The 12,426-nt window shown below is 35.7% G+C and overlaps 1 protein-coding gene across 1 annotated transcript; it reads right to left on the bottom strand.

Moving 5' to 3' along the window:
- Window positions 1–145: 145 nt before the first annotated feature.
- ica1 (islet cell autoantigen 1) lies at window positions 146–11,802 on the bottom strand. Its single transcript, XM_048153854.1, has 13 exons — window positions 11,613–11,802; window positions 11,157–11,186; window positions 10,909–11,074; window positions 10,739–10,811; window positions 9,166–9,289; window positions 8,662–8,860; window positions 5,164–5,289; window positions 4,814–4,912; window positions 4,447–4,535; window positions 4,319–4,368; window positions 2,503–2,745; window positions 1,783–1,863; window positions 146–1,480 (listed from the first exon to the last, which is right to left on the bottom strand). Exons 2-13 carry the CDS (start codon window positions 11,171–11,173, stop codon window positions 1,368–1,370), a joined length of 1,380 nt encoding a protein of 459 aa, XP_048009811.1. The 5' UTR covers window positions 11,174–11,186; window positions 11,613–11,802; the 3' UTR covers window positions 146–1,367.
- Between the last annotated feature and the right edge of the window lie 624 nt (window positions 11,803–12,426).

Raw genomic sequence — 12,426 nt, 5'->3', positions numbered from 1 at the left:
TATCTATCTATCTATCTATCTATCTATCTATCTATCTATCTATCTATCTATCTATCTATCTATCTATCTATCTATCTATCTATCTATCTATCTATCTATCTATCTATCTATCTATCTATCCACAAAAGGTATAGCCACACTTATATTCAAATTACACATCTTTTATTAATTAATTTCATGCCATCCAGTTACATATTAATGGTAAAAATGTAAACAATAATACAGCACAAAATATTGAAAATTATATGGCATTATTTGGTGTAGCAGTTTATGATTTATGACGCATTTATTTTTCTTAGAACTGACTTCAGTAAGGCCATTTGGTCCCACTGGGTATTAAGTGATATGTAGATTCACATTTACAAAAATGCATTTTTATTACATTTTATTGCACTTACATGTTTGCAGGTTAACAATGTGTAGTGAAAGGGAATACCCAGGTAATCATATTTAAAATGCTTGAGGATATTTGTAGTACATGGGACCCAGTTTTCAGGCACAAACACATAAACGGCACAAATACAATTAACCAACATATACATAAATGCTTCATAGGACCAAGCTTTTTACCAACGTTTGATTGCCATTCCTGACAAAAATAGAGTACAATAGTCAGGTTCTGGAAGAAAAAAAAAAAAAACTCTCATTATGTTTAAATCTCTCAAAACAGACCTACCATGAATGTTGAGGTCTTTATTATATACACTTTTAGGGGGCAAAATACTTCCAGAAAGATAACTTCCAGAACCAAGACTGTAAAAAGTGAGTGGTTAAAGCTGCATTCTCTAACTTAACCATACATCTTAAAAATATATACACCTTGTAACAGCTGCTTTCACATCAGCTATAGTTTCCATAAGATAATATACAGTACGACTTCCATTAAAATAAATGAATTCAAGGACTGATCTCATATTTAAGGCTTTTGAAATGCAGCATTAGTTTTAGTGGTCAGCACAAAAGTAAGACTAAACACATTTTTAAACTATAGTTTTCCAGTTTAAGGAAATTTGCAACATTTGCAAAAAATACTTTAACTGATCAAGGCTGAACATCTACAATAAATAATGATTTAAAAAAACATGCAATATCACAACATACAAACCAAGACTACTTACTGTTGAGAAATGTTAATGTATACATTTATGTAAAATCGATGTTATGGCAAATCAAACTGCCTTGACAATACTAGCAATAGAAAAGGAATCAAGGCCAGAGTGATTATTATTAATTTCCTTTGGCAGCAAATATTTCTTCAATAAATAATAGGTTAACTGATATGGCATAAAGAAATCACTGTTGATATCTGTCCAGATCACTGCCGTTTGTGCGACAAGAGCGATAAAGTGCATCTGTTACAGGGCAGATCAAGCGTTCATTAGCTCATGCTCCTCACTGGTTCGGCCGATTGCATCCGGGTTTGACAGCGGATCCAGATCGGCAAACAGATTGAACCAAGCAGAGAGATCTTTTGAGGTATCTGCAATTGGGGGAAAAAATTTGAAGTGATGCTTTTTTTAAAAAAAAAAAGAAGCATTACAATATATACAAAAATTTGGTCTCTCAATTTGATGTCTATATTTCTTCTTTTTTTTAAGGAGAGGGGGAATGATTCATACTTTTACTACTGAAAATATATCAATTATGTTTTGGATAGGAAATGAACACAAAATCTATTATTATAAACAAATATTAAATTCTGTATTTCTTTCAGAATTCTGGATCATTGCATGTTTACACAATTTTGAGTCGGACACAATATAAAAGGCTCTGATCATTTACCTTTCACTGCAGATTTGGAAGAGATTTGACTCGCTACAGATGAGCGTTCAGGGATATTCTGTGGAATGGCTGTTGCCCAACCTGGAATACAGACAATATTAAAGAGAATTTACAGTAGGTGTGTACTACTATTCAAAAGTCCTTTTTTAAAAAAGAAACTAATACTTTTATTAAGCTAGGATGCATTAAACTGATCACAATTGACATTAAAGACATTTATAATGTTACAAAATATTTCTTTTTCAAATCAGAGCTGTTCTTTTGGACATTTTACTCATCAAAGAATACTGGAAAAAAATGTATCATGTTTTCCATAAAAATATGAGGTAGCGGTTTTCAACATTTATAATGAAAATGTTAATATTAGAATGATTTCTGAAGGATCATGTGACACTGAAGACTGGAGCAATGATGCTGAAAATTCAGCTTTGATCACAGAAATAAATTACATTTTAAAATATAATTAAATAGAAAACAGTTATTTTAAATTGTAATAATATTTCATGTTTTTACTGTATTTTTGATCAAATAAATACAGCCTAGCATCTTTCAAAAACATAAATAGTTGCTTGTGTATAGTTTGTTCCATGATGATCTATTATCGTTTATTTCAGATGAACCCGCCCCTAAAGGACCCGACTGGTTACGTTACATCCCAGTAAAAGAGTCTGTTCTTGTCTGCAACATGAAGCAGACTTTATGCCAAATATCTCTGTTCACCTGAGACTGTGGACTGTAGGTCGTTCATGTTCTGGTCGAGCAGTTTGGAAGGCAGAAAGAAGGCGGGCTCCTCCTCAGGCGGCTGGGTCTCTGGTCTGCTGCTGCCGGCCGGTTCATCCTCCCCAAACACCTCACGCCATTCCTGCGAGAAACCCCTGTCCTCCAGAGAACTGCTGCCCAGAATCTCATCCAACAAACTCAAGCCATCCTTCTCCTGACCGCCAGAGAAACACTCATCATTTCCTGTAAATGCATGTGTACAAAGAGAAAGTTATTGTTGGACTTATGACCTTTTTTTGACATTTTCTTTAGTATATCTCTGTTTGAGAATGAAAAAGTTCAGCAAAGTGTCACTGTTTCTAAACTCCCTGAAATGCCTTGATTGTTGTTTTGAGTTTTCTTCTGGGAACGAACACGTCACAATATTCCTTGTTTAAATAATTCCTGCACAAGGCATACGCAAAATAAAGTGGCGAGGCCTGGCTGAGTTTCTTAGTAGTGTGTTGAAACTCATGGTTATAGTAAGGTGTGTGACATTTCCCAAACCCATTTAAAGCGCTTGACCAATCACAACATACTGCTTCAGCCAACCAATCAGAGCACATTGTGTTTTTCAGAAGGAGAAGCTTCATAACTAAACAGAGCGTTACTGACAGACTGGGAAGAGAGGTGCTGCAACAATGTCAAATATGAAAAAAATAATGTGTTTTTTGAACATTCAAGTATGAAAACCTCTAGTAGAGTCCAAAAACAACATCAAGACTTAAAAGGTCCTCTTTAAAGGTGCCGAAGAACATGTTTTTAAAAGATGTAATATAAGTCTAAGGTGTCCCCTGAATGTGTCTGTGAAGTTTCAGCTCAAAATACCCCATAGTTTTTTTTTATAAATTTTTTTAACTGCCTATTTGGGGCATCATTATAAATGCGCTGAGTCAGGGTGTGCGGCCCCTTTAAATCTCGTGCTCCACGACCCAAGAGACCGCACTTGCCTTAAACAACATAAAAAAAGTTCACACCGCTAATATAACCCTCAAAATGGATCTTTACAAAGTGTTCGTCATGCAACATGTCTAATCGCGTAAGTATTGTATTTATTTGGATGTTTACATTTGATCCTGAATGAGTTTGATAGTGCTCCGTGGCTAAAGCTAACATTACACACTGTTGGAGAGATTTATAAAGAATGAAGTTGTGTTTATGCATTATACAGACTGCAAGTGTTTAAAAAATGAAAATAACGACAGTCTTGTCTCCGTGAATACAGTAATAAACGATGGTAACTTTAACCACATTTAACAGTACATTAGCAACATGCTAACAAAACATTTAGAAAGACAATTTACAAATATCACTAAAAATATCATGATATCATGGATCATGTCAGTTATTATTGCTCCATCTGCCATTTTTCACTGTTGTTCTTGCTTGCTTACCTAGTCTGATGATTCAGCTGTGCACAGATCCAGACGTTAATACTGCCTGCCCTTGTGTAATGCCTTGAACATGGGCTGGCATATGCAAATATTGGGGGCGTACATATTAATGATCCCGACTGTTACGTAACAGTCAGTGTTATTTTGAGATTCGCCTGTTCTTCAGAGGTCTTTTAAACAAATGAGATTTACATAAGAAGGAGGAAACAATGGAGTTTGAGACTCACTGTATGTCATTTCCATGTACTGAACTCTTGTTATTCAACTATGCCAAGGTAAATTCAATTTTTGAATCTAGGGCACCTTTAAGGATGAACATTAGTTATCGTGTTTTTCCTGTGGATAATACTCATTTATAACAAATGTATGCATGAAAGCTTTACCTGTTTGTATGGAGTTACTGCTCAGAGTCTCTTCTTCAATTGAAATAAGCCTGAAACAAAAGAAACGAGCAATTATAGGTTTACATCACATATTAAACTAAAGGAAATGAGGACCGAACAGCTCCTACGTTTCATCTCTATTCTGACTCGTCTCCTCGTCTTCTGCTTTTGCCTTCATTTTCTTCTTCACCTTTTTCTTTGAAGCTTGATCTGAACCCTGGAGTATCAAACACAACAGATGAACATTTTTGTTGGACATGCATCACAATATCACAGCCTGTTTGTCCAAACAATGAAAGATGGGTACAGTAAAATCATCTTCCTTTAAACTAAATAAAAATGTTCAAATCAAGAACCCAAATCTCACTGGAAAACGAAAACTTATTTTACAGTTTTAACGCCAAATGAGAGCTATGAATGAATTAATAAAAGTAAAATATTAATATAAAACATCTCCATAATGAGATCATTTTCATTTCATTTGAAAGCGCTCACCCCCAGTGCTGAAGCCTCATGTGTCTGGCAGCCTTTAAAGCTCTCGTGAATAGCAGCCATAGTGTGAGAGGTTTTCTCCCAGAAATGTAGCAGTGTGGTCTGAAGCACAGAAAAGACAGATATTAATCTTTATGTCACAACTCTCCACAAGACATCGTCCGAGATAACAGCTTTTATTAACAATTCATTTAGATAAAGTAATAATAATAAAAAATAAATAAAAGTAATAATAAAATAACTCATTTTCATATCAAATTTAAAATAAAATATTCCTGCTACATTACAGTTAAATGCATTATAGTTTCATATGATTGTATAAAATAAAATAACAGATCTAGAAGAAGCAGCACCTGATAGGTTGTCAGGACGTGTGAAAGCAGATTACAGCGACTGGCTCCGAGCAGATCAACCTTCTGACACACATCATTCTTCAGTTTGTCAAAACTTGTCTTGGTATGACGCACCTGAGTTTGAACCTGAGGGAAATAAAGAGATGAAAACAACTGCTAGATGATGTTGATCTGATGAACCCATGGACGAGTGTCTAATGGTTTTTAACTGATCTCAGGTCAGTTTTAGAATGTAGGTTCATTAATTTAAATAGCCTTAATACCGTGGTGGTCAGAATTATTGGCACCCTTGGTAAATATGATCAAAAATGACTGTAAAAATAAATCTGAATTGTTTATCCTTTCGATCTTTAATTCATAAAATTAGCAAAAATCTAACATTTCATTGAAGGAAAAGAATTGAAAGTGGGGGGAAAATCAGATTATGAAATAAATGTTTTTCTCCAAAACACTTTGGCCACAATTATTGGCACCCCTAGAATTTTTTATGAGTAAAATATCTCTGAAGTATATTCCCATTCATATTTACATTTTGTTAGCACACCAGGGTGATCATGAACATGAAATTGTCCAGCCGAGACTTCCTGTTCCACAGGAGTATAAACATGAGGAAACACAAAGGCCAAATTCCAGTAATCATTCATCACAATGAGTAAAACCAAAGAATATAGTTCTGATGTGCAGCAAAAGATTGTTGAGCATCACAAAATAGACAGTGGCTGTAAAGAAATAGCTAAAGCATTGAAAATCCCCATTTCCAATATCAGGGCAATAATTAAGAAGTTCCAATCAACTAATGGTGTTACAAATCTGCCTGGAAGAAGACGTGTGTCTAAATCGTCCTAATGTGTGGTGAGGAGGAAAGTTTGAGTGGCCAAAGACTCTCCAAGGATCACAGCTGGAGAATTGCAGAGATTAGTTGAGTCTTGAGTCTCAGAAAGCCTAAAAAAAATGATCAAACAGCACCTACATCCCCACAAGATGTTCGGGAGGGTTTCAAGAAAAATACTCTGCTCTTATCCAGAAACAATCTCCAGCATATTCAGTTGTCAGACAAAGACTGGAACTTCAAACGGGACCGGCTTCTATGGTCAGATGAAACTAAAAAAAGAGCTTTTGGCAGCAAACCCACCAGATGGGTTTGGTGCACGCATGGATAAAAAGTACCCCATGTCCACGGTTAAATATACTGCTGGATCTTTAATGTTGTGGGACTATTTTTCTGCTGGAGGTCCTGGACATCTTGTTCAGATTCATGGTATCATGGATTCTATCAAATACCAACAGATAAAAATTCAAAACCTGACCGCTTCTGCTAGAAATCCAATAATGGGCCATGGTTGGATCTTCCATCAGGACAATGATCCAAAACAAACATAAAAACCAACACAAAAATGTGTCAATGAGCCCAAAATGAAGCTTCTGCCATGGCCATCCCAGTCCCCTGACCTGAACCCTAAAGAAAATGAGTGGAGTGAACTGAAGAGATGAAGCACCAAAATGGAGCTGGAATCTGAAGGATCTGGAGAGATTCTGTATGAAGGAATGGTCTCTGATCTCTTGTCAGGTGTTCTCCAAACTCATCAGGCATTATAGAAGAAGAGTGAGAGCTGTTTTCTTGGCAAAAGGAGGTTGCAAAAATTATTGAATAAAAGGGTGCCAATAATTGTGGCCAACGTGTTTTGTAGATAAACATTTATTTCATAATGTGACTTTCCCCCCACTTTCAATTCTTTTTCTTCAATGGAAGGTTAGACTTTTGCTAATTTTATGAATTAAAGATCAAAAGGATAAACAATGCAGATTTATTTTTACAGTCATCTTTGATCATATTTATCAAGGGTGCCAATAATTCTGACCACCACTGTATGCATACATGTACTGTATATAAAAAGAGAATGATACTTAATTGCTTCAATTAAACAACGCCCTGCCTAATAGCACACAAAACAAGGACTAAACTTAAATTTTACAGAACCTTCATTTTTAATTGTATTTAATTATTTGTAGATTCCATTTAGTAGATTAAACTTTCATGAAAACATTTGTAATTGGTTTATAAAAGGTTTCTTTATACATGTTTGGGCTGAGATTTCATTGCACTTACAAGGTTGTTTAGGTGTTTAGAGCACGTTGAAACAGTGATTCATTTTACAAAGCAATTATTTCAATTGATTCAGAGCTTTGAAAATCTTAGTTTCTCCCATCACACTGGCTGCGTCCCAGATTGCATACTCTCTTGAGTAGATACTTATTTTGAATAAGTACTTACTTTGTGAACTAAAAACATATGTTCTGTAGTGTGAATGTGTGTAGTATGAATGTAATGTAGACATACTAAATTTGTCATTATCACGTGACCTACTAGCATCAGTTGTTCCATTCACAAATCCTCATGGGATAGTAAAGTGTCCATCTTATGCACACTTCAGAATCTCACCAGAAGTAGTAGGTCATCTGGCCTAGTCTTTTATGAGTACTGGGAATTTGGACACCTACTTTTGTCACATACTGTTTTCCGCCTACTAAGTAGTAGGGAAGTATGTGAATTTGGACGCAGCCTATCTCATCCCACTGCAGATGAGAATAATTAGAGGACAATTTACTCCTCCTGCTGGTGAAAAGGTTTCACTGCAGTAACATTGCCGCTGCAGGGTTGCCAGGTCACAGAAAAATTTACAGCCTAAAGCAGATGCAAAACTCATACAAAAAACATGCAAACTAGCCCAATGTTTATTCAGTTTCAATTATTAATTAAATTTAATAACTAATTCAATTCAATCATTATTTTAGTACTAAAAAATAATTTTAATTTTCAGCACTTTGCATGATAAATTCTTTCAAATGTGAGCTATAAATATGAATAACACTGTCACAATGTGATATGCGGACATAGAAATTCTTTTTTTTTCCCATTAAAAATCTACCTTTGATATAGCTTCCCCAATGCTTTTAACAAATTGTTTTAACACATCTTTCAACAGTTAATTAAAAACAGATATTCTGATCTCAGATCACAAGTGTCAGTGTGCAATTATTCTACAATGCTAAACTCAGTTTACCTGCCTTAAAATTCCTGGTGTGGTCATAACTCACATAATCTCTAGTTTGTATGTGACATCAAACGTGCCTCCATACATCTCTCCCTCACTTGCCCTGCATCCCAATGTGCATACTATCCACCCTATCCGCCCTAAATAGTATTGAATATTACTAATTTCACATACTCTTTAGGATGGATTGTATGCACATTGAGACGCAGGCATGCTCTTTCAGTGGTCCTTAGGTTGCCAGGTATTCATTCTAAGAATCAATACACATTATTAAAAGTGTCCCTTTTCAATTTTGCCTACAGAAAAACTTTTTGGCAGCTGCAGTACACTAGAAAAATGTATAGCCCAATAAATGCAAATTTTCCCCCAACTGCATTTTCAAAATAGCCAAATTGTGTGGGAAAACTGCAAACTTGGCAACACCGTGGCTCTGGGAGAGACTGACCTTACGGAACTTCTCCATCTGCTTGTGTGTGTCCGGGTCAAGCTCCTGAGAAACGTCCTTCATCCAGAGCAGAGCTCCTCTGTACTCTGTCCGTGACTGTTCCATCCTGTTCACCGTCAGCCACGTGTCTGAGATCGCTCGGTAACGGAAGGTCTCCACCTCCTGGTACAGGCGACCCAGTGGACCTCGCAGCGCCAATCTACAATGAATGAGAAGAATTCTCAAACCAATGACAGAAGATGATATAGAATATTCCCTGCTGAAGAATCCAGCATAAACCAGCATGAATTCAATGTTGGTCTAGGCTGGTTTATGCTGGTTATAGTGCACGTCTAGCTAGTGGATCAGCATAGTCAAAACTAAGCGTAGCTGATCTACCTGCACTCTCGGTTCATATGCCAGTGACCAGAGGAAACCAGCATGCAAAAATACCTTATAATGATGACCAGCAATGCTGGATTTCACAGCAGGGTTGTTTTTGAAACTACGAATAAATGGAGAGACCTTTGCTGTGAAGAGAAGCAGAGCGCTTTCCCAGTAGCTTGCATGATTTTTCCAGCACGACTCTTGTCTTGAGAGCCCTGCGAACGCAGGAACCGACCCAATTCATTCTCCTCCTCAGACAAAACTGAAAAGAGCATCATAATTTAGCCATATGTACTAATTATTTTCTTTGAATTATAAACTATGACTACAAATCCACCTTTAAACATTTGAACAGCACAGCAGTTATTCCTTGTGAAAAAGAAGTACACTTTAACACATAAAAGAGTCCTTATTACGGAAATAATATACTTTGAAATAATATACTTAAAGGGATAGTTCACCCAAAAATGAAAATTATGTCATAATTTACTCACCCTCAAGTTGTTCCAAACCTGTATGAATTTCTTTCTTCTGCTGAACATAAAAGAAGATATTTTGAAGAATGTCGGTAACCAAACAGTTGATATGGACCCCATTGACTTCCATAGTATTTTTTTTCCCATAATATGTAAGTCAATGGGGTCCCATCAACTGTTTGGTTACCCATATTCTTCAAAATATCTTCTGTTATGCTCAGCAGAAGAAATAAATTGATTCTGCTGAAAGTTTTTTGGGTGAACTATCCCTTTAAGTGCAAACTGAATGTAGTTGTCATTTTTTAAAGAATGACGAAAGATTATTAAAACAATGGTTTAAGATGTACTTTAAAGTAAAACTTTTAATTTAACATTATTACAGTGCACTTTAAAGGGTTAGTTCACCCAAAAATGAAAATAATGTCATTAATTACTCACCCTCATGCCGTTCCACACCCGTAAGACCTTCGTTCATCATCATTTTTGTGCGCCAAAAAAACAAAATATTGACTTTTTAACAATATCGAGCTGATTTCAAAACACTGCTTCGGAGCGTTATGAATCTTTTGAGTCAAATCAGTGATTCAGATTGCGTATAAACTGCTGAAATCATGTGACTTTGGCGCTTCGAACCACTGATTTGATTCGTATTGCTCCAAAGCTTCAAGAAGCAGGGTTTTGAAATCGGCCATCACTAGATATTGTTAAAAAGTCGCTATTTTGGGGTTTTTTTGGCGCACAAAAAATATTCTTGTAGCTTTATAATATTAAGGTTGAACCACTGTATTCACATGAACTGATTTAAATATGTTTGTAGTACATTAATGGATCTTGAGAGAGGAAATGTCATTGCTGGCTATGCAGGCCTCACTGAGCCATCGGATTTCAACAAAAATATCTTAATTTGTGTTCCGAAGATGAACAAAGGTCTTACGGGTGTAAATGAGGGTGAGTAATAAATGACAGAATTTTCATTTTTGGGTGAACTAACCCTTTAAAAGTGTACTTAAGTGTGTTAAGAAACATATGGATGAAACTTTAAGTATACTAAAAGAGCCTTTTATTTAAGAGCCTATTATATTACCTGCATGCAATACCTGTACAGTTTTTCTAAATATCCTTTTAAGATTAAAAGTACACTACAAGAAGTGCACACTCAATACAATTAAGTGTACTTTTTCCACCAGGGATCAAGGATATGAGGATATGAATGTGTGAATTTGAGGTCTACTTACAGCTGATCCTCCTTTGATACTGTTCAATCATCTTAAGGAGCTCCATGCATGTTCTCTGTACTGAATGAAACACCTGAGGGGAAGCATGCGAAACCAAGTCCATCACATGACCACTTGATTCGTTCAGATTCAGAGAAAAGTCTGAATTCTGTCCATTCCTCATTCCTCACCTCCAGTTTAGCATCCAAGTCGGCATCGGAAGCAACGACATGTTCATCCTCCTTCTTTCCTGTGACTTTGATCAGTGTTTGTTTGGTTTTCCAGTATTTCTGCTGGAACTTGTTCACCACAGATGATTCTTGACTTTGGAGAAATTGATCAAAATGAGAATAACCTCTGCAAAGAGATGACAAACCAGTTACAAAAGCATTTGTTTAAGTCTACAATCATGAATGTCTGCAAATGAATGCATACTCACTGGTTCCCTTTCTCCATGTTTATCAATTATCTGAAATAAAAATGAAAAATAACGGATGTACTGTCACGTTTATCATTTTTAACACATTGTTTTAATTTATAGAAGATAACTGGCTATTGTGTCATTGAAAAAAAGGCATTAATGTTTCATCAGTGCACCAGAAACATAACTGACTGAGCATACAGGCCTCTTTTCTTTATCTTTTACGTGCATTTCTCTACTGGAAAGTATTATCTCTGTTAATAAACCTAATTAATAATATCTGAGCTACAGTAAACGCGTCACTCACAATATTCATCATGCATGTGATTCTCACATCCGGATTTCATTCTCTGCCGCACCAAAACAAACAGCTACTATATTATTCTGTCATTATGTAACAGCTACAGTAAATGCAGGAAACGATCTACTTATAATAATAGGCCTAATAATGAACTGAATTAGTGTGAGACTCACCTTATGAGTTTGGATCCCGGCTGCAGATGTTTAAGACATTCTGTAGTAAGAAAATAAAGCGCTATATGTGTATCACTGCGTGTGTTTTTGGGTGCGCGTCCTTGCAGGAGGAGTGAAGACGTCATGCGCGCTACGGCACGAGCGCACTGCGAATATAGGAAGAATGGGTGGGTTGAATGACAATTATCTTGGAACAGGGGACTGCAAATGCGCAGTTGACATCTTTGCTTATTATTTGATTATATTAATATGATATTTTAAGTTTTCGTAGTGTTTAAATTACTATTAAAGTTTATTTGTGTCATTATTCAGTTGTAAATTTATTCTCAAGAATACAACAGAAGAAGCGCACAGGCGATATCATGTTTTACTTGTTACTTTTCTCAGCGCTTAGTAGAATAGACTAACCACAGCCGTTTGCGATTCTTTAGAGGTAGTCGGGTGGAAATGAGAAAGCAAGGACAAAAGAGAAATTATTTTTTAATTGTTTTATATTTTGAAACTGAAGTCTATTTTTACTGACGCTGTAAAAAATAAAGGCAGTGCAAAAATACTTTCATGATGTACACATGTGACAGGCTACTTCACGATAAAAACACATTTTTCGCATTACTGTATGGGAATTGAAGCTTTCTGAAATTATTACTTTTATGAATGTAGAAGTTTTAAAAAACATTAAGGTAAACATGCATTTTACATTAATTTTCAATGCGATAAGTAGTTGCCTCCAGTGTGGCATCAGATTGTATTCAATAATGAATTATAATGAAATTGCTTTCACAGCAATTTCATTAATTCACCAGAGAAATGACAA

Source organism: Megalobrama amblycephala, linkage group LG13 (assembly GCF_018812025.1).
Source record: "Megalobrama amblycephala isolate DHTTF-2021 linkage group LG13, ASM1881202v1, whole genome shotgun sequence".
Lineage (NCBI taxonomy): Eukaryota > Metazoa > Chordata > Actinopteri > Cypriniformes > Xenocyprididae > Megalobrama > Megalobrama amblycephala.
Note: the sequence above shows the minus strand (reverse complement) of the source record. Positions and strands in the feature narration are given on the sequence as shown.